Genomic DNA, 10,000 nt, shown 5'->3' with positions numbered 1-10,000 from the left:
ATATTCTTTTCAAATTCAGGCCTCTTTAGATAATATTGCATTATTATTTCTTTCTTTATTCCTTGACAGTTAACAAATGAGTTACTTTCACTCCCATGCATTGAGTACAACACAAATAGCTCCCTTGTACTGTGTCGTATAATCTCTCTCTCTCTCTCTCTCTCTCGGTATCCCTTTCCTAGCAGCCTTCCCCAAGGGGACCAAGGTGCCGGGGGAGGTAATCACATTCAAATGTAATTAGCGTTTTTAGCAGTGTACATTTAGGTGTATTAATCCTTGACTCCCAGCGCCACAGCTTTCCTTCAAGACAAGGGAAGAAGAAGAAGAGAAGAAGAAGAAGAAGAAGAAGAAGAAGAAGAAGAGAAGAAGAAGAGGAGGAGGATGAGGAGGAAAGGAGTGGTAGGGAGGGTGGGGGGAGAACCCGGATGGCGAAAAGAAACAAACGAAGGGACAAAACTAAAGGCAAGACATGAAGATAGAGGAATAAAGGTTTAATTGAGGTAACGAATGGCTGAAGGTTGGTTGAGAGAGAGAGAGAGAGAGAGAGAGAGAGAGAGAGAGAGAGAGAGAGAGAGAGAGAAGCTTTGGTATATGTAAAACAAGTTTTGGGCTGAGTATAATTACATGACAAATTATTCGTTACTACATTAGTGCAGAAAAGCAATATTTAGTCTCAAGTTGCTAATGTTCCCTAAAATAAGAAACCCGAATCTTATTCTATCTACCAAAGAGAGGTTGAGGTTACTCATATTGCCATTTTTCTTTATGTCGTGCCTTATCGCAAGAATGCATACGAAGCAGATATCTGGAGCCTCTGTTTATTCAAAATAGTTTCAGTTCATCTAAAAAATAAATAAATAAAAAATAAAGTTCCAGTGAGTGAGTGATGTGTGTGTGTGTGTGTGTGTGTGTGTGTGTGTGTACCTGTCTTGCGGAATTCTCCTGAGTCTCTGAGGATGAGAGTGTTAAATTATTACCCATAATTAGCTTTGCGGAGGCTCCTCGCCCTGGCTGCCTCCTTCCTACGCACGAGAAACATGGAACAATTCGAGGCTTATGAAAAAGAACTAAAATTAATGGACGCAGACATATGCAGAGGATAAATTCAACAAATTCATTTAAAAGCAACATCTATAATAATTATAAACTAAGTAAATAATATGTAATTTAAATTACACACACAAACACACGCATTATATATACACACACACACACACACACACACACATTATATATATATATATATATATATATATATATATATATATATCAATAAATATGATATATAATATACATACATACATACATTTATATTATATATATATATATATATATATATATTACACACACATTTATATGAAACTATTTTTACGCAATTATTCTCATTTTCTCAAGTTCAAATCATTTCTTCAGAGCAAAGGGAGTTATGATTTATTTCCTAGAGAGAGAGAGAGAGAGAGAGAGAGTGAGGAGAGAGAGAGAGAGAGAGAGAGAGAGAGAGTAGATTAGAGAGATTAAAAGCTCAGGCTAAGTCGGGATATATTCAATCGATCTATTAAAGCCTTAATATATGGAAAACAGCAGCTCAGGACGACCAAAAATAATGGCCAGAAAATACAGGTATTTGAAACCTTAGTGAGGTTTGCAGGCAGCCACCTAAAGACAGATTTGTTAATAGTTAATCGGTGAACAAGGAAAACATTTTCCGCGCTAAATGGCAGTGATTAAGACATCTAGAATAATTAGAACTCAGAACTAATCCAGCCAAAGACCGGGAAAGAAGAATGGAAATACTATCATTATTGTTCTTAAACAAAATCTGCACGAAAAATCATATTTGTATTACTATTATTACTACTATTAAAATAAATATCACCAAATTTTGAATGAAAGCTCTTAACATTATTATTATTATTATTATTATTATTATTATTATTATTATTATTATTATCACTAACATAAGTATAACCAAACCTTATATTTTTAATACTATTATTATCACCACCATCATTGTTATCAAATCAAACACAATCAATTACTCAGGGTACAATCTGTGTCATGGCCTAACACACTCTCCCCCTTCATATAAGCTTAACGCAGTTCCTTCTGAGAATAAGAAAGCCTACTACGTCAACCCAGCCCCTCGGGGACGCAAAATATACCGAAGAGAACGAGCCTCCAACTCAGAGGATGGGAACGCTTCAGAACTGACTTCGTTTGCGTAATTAAGGACTCATGGGTCACAAATACCTGCAGGAACCTTCAGAGGGAGAGGGAGAGGGAGAGGAGGAGACGAAGGAGTAGGGACAGGACACAAAGGACCTCCTACGTGAAATACAAAATATGGCCCAAGGGCCACTACGTCTTCGCCCCACCTGGGAATAAGTTTACCTGGCGGCTGAAGGAAAACTCACTCAATTCACGTTAATCCAGCTCGTTATTCCAACGTCGTTCATAATTAAAATCTTTTGTCGAAGTAACATCACAATGATGAAGAGAGAGAGAGAGAGAGAGAGAGAGAGAGAGAGGAGAGAGAGAGAGAGAGAAGGGGCTCTGTTACCTTTCAATACAACTGCAGAGGCTGCTGTGAACTTTTTGCTTAACAATCATTCCGTAGCCATGACAATCTAGCAACTTTTTATTCGGGACCTTCGTATTTCTATTTACATGTGAATATCAAATGAGGCGGTGGAGGGTTTGTGTGTCCACCCCCTTACCCCCGTGGTACTACCACCACCTGCTTTCAATTTTTTCTCCCACTTCAATAACAGAGAATGGAGTTTAACTGGACATTTCATAGATGACAAGATTACGATGTCTGGTTTTTAATGTCCAGAAATATGATGACGTTCTATCGAACCAACACACAAACACACACACACACAAATATATATATATATATATATTATCTAGACAAATGTTTAGGAAATCTCAATCTCAGTAGGAAAAGAAGAGCGTAGGTTTAGAGATACCACATTTTATTTGCGACGCGTTTCGTTGTTTCTTCATAACAACATTTTCAAGCCTAAAAGAGACATTACAGTACTTTAATAGTAGTTAAAAGATTATGTAATTATTGGCTGACAAACCTGAAAAAGTAACAACAATAAGATAAAGGTTAAAATCTTTTAAAATAAATTGCAACAGCATAATAAAAAACAAAATAGATAAGATCTTTAAAATGAATTACAACACTATACTAAAAACAAAATTTACGCTACAAATGAATGAATGAATTATTTATATTAAAAGCAAGTGATAAAATAAATTTTCAAGATTAAGATCTGGTTTCCTTAAAAATATTTCTATCGACTCAGAGATTCTCAATAATGACTCTTCTCTAAAAGTACCAAGCACACTAATGTAATGTAATGTAAAGTAATGTAATGTAATGTAATGTAATACAGGTAGAAGATTAGAAAACTTTAACCTATGCTCTTCTCTTCCTACTGAGACTGAGATATATATTATCTAGAAATATGAATTCACTTTACCAACCACTTAATTTGTTTCATAATATCTAGAAGTATGATGATCCCATTTGATTCATAATATACAGAAATACAATGATTCCACTGGAAGCATTATGGCTGCCACCCGCAAGGTCACTTTTGATGGCGGGGAGCTGCTTTCAACGACAAACATAATATTAATCAGGATGAAATATACTGAGCGCAAATCTTATAAGATTACAGTCAGAAAATAGGAAATACGGAAATCCGTATTGTCCGCCATTAGGAAATTGTCATAACTTCCATTCTGCGAAAAGTTACTCTTGTTAATACATTTCTTATAGTTTTGCTGAAACCCTGACTATTACGAATCTTAAATGGGGTTTTGAATTTACGACTTATTCCTGGGATAAGAAGCCGTCGGACTCATCTGCACAAATACCATATTGCAAATGTAACAATCAAACGGCACTGTTACTAAATTCAAAATATTTATTACATACTCATCAAATAAGAAAAAAACTATCCATTAATTAAAAAAGAAGTTTAATTATTTCCGGTACGTTGCCACCAATATCTAATGTTCAATAAAGCCTTTCTCCGTGTAGGAAGTACAGCACAATGTTACTTTTATATTACAACATCCAGTACTTCTACATTTAATATTATGTCAATTTCACTATTTTCATTATCACCACCACCATTCAAAGAAAAAAATATTCTTTATCAAAATTACTATCAATAATTTAAGATGAGAAATGTGACAATATGCTTGAAAAACTCCTATTATATGAATGAGTTCCTCATTTGTGTAATTTACAAACAATCTTACATTGCCACAGGAATATATAGGCATGATACATAATGGAATATCTGAATGTATACATTTAGGATGCATGCAAAGGTAAGTATAAACTTAATCTAAAAAGCATATTTGTATTCAAGAATGAAGCTGTTACTGTTATGTGCTCGTATGGAATTACTGAATAGAACAAGTATGCACGTAAGAACTTATAAATATATGAAAATATGCATATAATGAATTTACGTTTGCATAAAGATATACATAATATGGATGTGTGAATTTAGAAGAGTATTTATGTATAAATGCTTGAATTTATGAATGTGGTTTCCTATGCCTGTAGGATTTTATACGTTTGAATATGCATGTAAGTAATGATTAAAAATATAAGTATTACATAAATAACTGCAAGTAAAAATTAGAATAACACACATATATATACGGCATGAATGAATTGAATAAGAACGTGATATATGTATTATATATATATATATATATATATATATATATATATATATATATATATATATATTATATACATATATATATATGCATGTAATAAGAATATGATTTCCAAATACGTGTTAACTGTAAATATTTTTAATCACGCGTGCATCTAGTAACGCACATTGATTATGCATCACACATGTAAGTGAATTTACGGGCACCCAAAATAACCGATCGTGTGTGTGTTTGCGCATGAATTGAGATAAGTATATATGAATGCCAGTATGTCTCTAGAAATTAATTTCCAAAGACGTGTGAATTGTAAAATTCTGTAATCATGCGTGCATCCAGTAATGTAGAGAGATTATAAATCACAAATGTACGTGAATCCACCTGCACGCAAACTATGTGTATGTGTGTGTGTGTGTGTGTGTGAGAATTAAAACAAAGTACATAAGAATGCCAGTATATCTTTAGAAATTGCTTTCCCGAGACGTGTCAGCTGTAAAATTCTGTAATCACGCGTGTATCCAGTAATGTATAGATATTATACATCACAAATGTACGTGTATTCATCCGAACCCAAAATAGCTTTATGCTACAAGAAGACAAGAAACAGAACGTCAACTCACGTGGCTTCTCGACGCACTGTCTAAGGCGTCGCTGGCCCAGTCACCAGCTGCAAGAAGAAGAACAAGCAGATAAAATAAGTAAACAAACAAAAAACAATATCATGAGTACATGAGATATTAATGGTGTAATTGCATTGTTACATCACACTAGCGCAGGTTAGGCTAGCTTGTTAAGTTAAACTATGATAGAATCGACAGAATTCCTTTAAAGTTTATTTAAAAAAACAATATGTATTCTTAAATTAAAATGGCATCATATCTGAAAAGTACGAAAAATATAATAATTAGAACAAGGTAAAAGTAATATTTTTAAAATATTTACAAAGTTAGAATCCTTTTCTTCCGTGGTGCTAAAATATAATTACAAAAAATTAGGCTTATTAAGTTAATTAAATAGCAATTATGGTTTTTTGGGTTGCGGAGAAACAAGGATGCAGAACCATTATTACCCACACATTATATATATGTATATATATATATATATATATATAATATATATATATTATATATATATATATATAATATTTATTTATATATATATATGTGTGTGTGTGTGAGTATATAGTGTATACATACATACGTATGTATGTATGTAAACATATATATATATATATATATATATATATATATATACTCACACACACACAAACACAGAAACACACACACACACACACACACACACACACACACACACACACATATATATATATATATATATATATATATATATAAATAATTATATATATATATATATATATAATATATATAAATAAAATATAATATATTATATATATATATATATATATATATATATATAAATATATTAAAACGTTCCCTGATCATGTCACATGGATAAACTCCCTTTACTAGAAACGCTTCAAAAGAATGTTATAAAATTGTGTGTGTGTGTCTTGTTGTGCGATGTGGTGGCCTGCCTTCCAAGATATTGTCGTAAACCCATATTTTATCTAGCGAGAGGGGAAGCGGGCCTTGCATATCTGCTGGCATCACCCATACCATCCAAACTTTGAGTATTACAACCAAGCAGGCGCCCACTGGGGACGAGTAATTCATTATTGGTTATCATTTACCGTAGAGTTTTCCCCTTTTACCAAAGGCCCTTGAACCACAATACCCACTCCTATTCCCCCCTAACACAACCCTTCCCATCCCCCCGCCCCACTCACCCCCTTGCCAAGAGGATCGCTTTCGTGGATAATCGCGGCAGTTATTTGCTCTCTCCGCCTCCTACAAGGCTCGCTCTATCTCTGTATTTATGGCGGCGCTAGTATCAAGCGATGGCGATCTGAAGATAGTGTGGCAACGTCGGCGTTTGCATTTGATACCGCCCTTCTACTTGCAAGAAATAAGGAATACGATAGAAATATGTTGCTGCTCGTAAAAGTATGTATGTATGTAATGACAGTGTGTGTATATGTATAAATATGTGTATATTTGTTTGTTTGTGTGGTGTTTTTACGTTGCATGGAACCAGTGGTTATTCAGCAACGGGACAAACGGCTTTACATGACTTCCGAACCACGTCGGGAGTGAACTTCTATCACCAGAAATACATATCTCTAACCCACCAGTGGAATGCCCGAGAATATGTATGTATGTATGTATGTATGTATGTATATATATATAATATATATATATATATATATATATATACACATAATAAACGGAGCCCATAAAAACGCCAAAATCTAGAAAGTAAGCACTACATTTCACCTACTGCTGTCTCCCTCTTCAGGCAGGTAATGAAGAGAGAGACAGCAGTCTCTGAAATATAGTATTTCTTTCTCTATGTTGGCGTTTTCATGGGCTCCTATTATTAGTATAATGGAATACTGTTGTAACAAAATTTTTTTACCAGTCATATATATATATATATATATATATATATATATATATATATATATATATAATTGTACCTTATACAACACAAACAATAACAACTTCATTGTAAACCGCCGGTAGCATGAACATCATCCTGACGGAGATGAGCGGAGACGAATCTCCACAGACGAACGCTAAATAAATACTAAGCAAACCTGACCGGCCGCAGCTCACTCGCTTGCATTAAACATATCTTAGACTAATGATTAATTCAACGCATTATTTAGCGGTCTGAAATAATTACCAAATTAGCAGATGGAGTTGCTGCGGTTTAGCACTGTTCACGTGATACGATAATTATGAAGGCTTAATTATTGTGATTACACTGCAATTATCAGAGCCACTTCCAGACGAGGTATAAGCGCTCCAATGGATATAAGCTCGGCGTGTAAATAGCGCACGATATAATTAGGGGATTATTTCTCTCTCTTTTCTATTTTGCTTTTTGTCCTTTCTTACGTTTTCCCGCTGATTTTGACATTTTTTGCAGTAATAATAATAATAATAATAATAATAATAATAATAATAATAATAATAATAATAATAATAATAAAAATAATAAAAATGTTCTATTGAAGGAGACTGCTGTTTGAAAGAGGGTCTTTTACCTTAATACAATAATAATAAATAATAATAATAATAATAATAATAATAATAATAATATAATAATAATAATACCACGTCGTGTAAATAGCACATGATATAATTAGGGATTATTTTTTCTCATTTTTTATTTCCCACGTTTTACGACGGATTTTGAAATTTCCTGCATTAATAATAATAATAATAATAATAATAATAATAATAATAATAATAATAATAATAATAATAACAATAATAATAATAATATGGTGTGTAAAGAGAGCAGCATATAATTATGAGATTATATTTTCATTTATTTTTAAAATTTTTGTAATTTGGCCTTGCTTATGTTTTCCGACAGATTTTTAAATTATTTTGCTATAATAATAATAATAATAATAATAATAATAATAATAATAATAATAATAATAATAATAATAATAATAATAATAATAAGGCGTGTAAATAGCGGACGATATAATAAGGAAATTTTTCTTTGCAATTTACCTTTCTTATGTTTTCCGACAGTCTTTGAAATTTTCCATATAATAATAATAATAATAATAATAATAATAATAATAATAATAATAATAATAATAACACTTTGCGCAATTAGCGCACGATCATCATAATTATGAGATTATTTTTTTTTGCAATATGTCCTTTCTTATGCTTTCCGACCGATTTAGAAATTTTAAGTATAATATAATAAAAATAATAATAATAATAATAATAATAATAATAATAATAATAATAATAATAATTTTACAGCACATCAAAGATATTACAAACACAATGACATAACAGAACAGGACCTCGACATTATCACAAAATACGCCAATCAAGGTAAGCTTTCATAATACTAACTAGTAGTAGATAACCCCGCTGTTTAAAGAAAAAAAAAATCAACGAAGATAATACTAAATTCTAAACTGAACTGAAATAACTGTCATGAAGAAGAACGGAAATATTAGATCAAGAAAAACTGAGGGTAATCAGTTTCTGTTCTTGTAATATCATTTTGATAACAGATGAGGCACAAATTGTTAATAAAATACATGACAGGATGAGAATGAATGTATGAAAAGGGTCAGATAAATGCAACATTTATCTGCAACATTAATATGCGTCTTCCGGAAAACCAAAACGGTTGGCGTCCGATATCGTTAGATATATTGTAATCCCACATTGAGTTAAGCATAAATAATAATCATTAATAATCAATAATAATCAATCTTATATTTCACTTCGCATTAAAACAAACAAGAACATATAGCTGATACTAATGACTGATTTATCGCAATACATTTTTTTGAAATATCAACGGTCGTCGACCAACAAAATACTCGCAGTAAAATTATTCGGCCAAAACGTGAATAAAATTAAAAGATGAATAAACATTTTATATAAAAAAAAAACGTACCGAGATTAAATGCAGGGCGAGCAACGTCACAAATGATATTGAAAAATAATTGAAGATATCACTAAAATTATTATATTCATTGCAAATAAATAATAGAAGGAACAATCGCTGATAAAAATGAGCATCCGACACAAAGCACGATTGACAACCACACGGAGGCTACAGGAGCCGGAGCAAGGACGACTTCCTACACAGCTAGTCGGGACCGTCCCGGACGCTGATGCCATCTAGCGGCGAGATCTGGAGAAAATCGACTCAGCTGTTCCAAAGCAAGTATGAGCTCACATCGACCATTCAGTAAAATGAAGTCGAGTCGCTGATAAATGTGTTTAACATATAATCAATTTAATTAGCTTTGAATATATCCGATGTACCATCAACTTAGGTTAGAAAATGGAATTTAATTAAAATACTGCCTATTAGGGTACTGGATATCCCATAACATTGCTTGTGTTTTTTAATCAGTTCGTCAATAATTCATGATATACACCGGAGAGAGGAACAGAAAAATAATGAGACATTTCACAATATCAATAAAAATATGACTCAAAAGACCTACATACAGAGATAATAATGTTAGCCAACTTTTATACAGGAAAATAACTCGAACGAAACTAATTAAGGGAATGGAAGAAAAGAGAAGAATGATACGAGATAAAAGAAAGATTGCAAATTTGTAATTGGCCATTAAGCGAAAAGGGAAAACTCAGGAGATACCGAGAGAGAAAAATGAAAAGGAAAATAATTGGACAACGATTGC

General features: G+C 32.3%; 1 protein-coding gene across 1 annotated transcript in view; it reads right to left on the bottom strand.

The window, feature by feature from the left end:
* LOC135198858 (protein FAM133-like) overlaps positions 1-10,000 on the bottom strand; it is a 252,854-nt gene that overhangs the window by 58,286 nt on the left and 184,568 nt on the right. Inside the window, exon 3 of the mRNA XM_064226831.1 lies at positions 5,334-5,380. Coding sequence (XP_064082901.1) covers positions 5,334-5,380 — 47 coding nt within the window. The remainder of the gene's footprint in view (positions 1-5,333; positions 5,381-10,000) is intronic.

This window comes from Macrobrachium nipponense, chromosome 22, assembly GCF_015104395.2.
Source record: "Macrobrachium nipponense isolate FS-2020 chromosome 22, ASM1510439v2, whole genome shotgun sequence".
In the NCBI taxonomy this organism is placed as follows: Eukaryota; Metazoa; Arthropoda; class Malacostraca; order Decapoda; family Palaemonidae; genus Macrobrachium; species Macrobrachium nipponense.
This window is presented reverse-complemented; position numbering and strand designations above follow the sequence as displayed.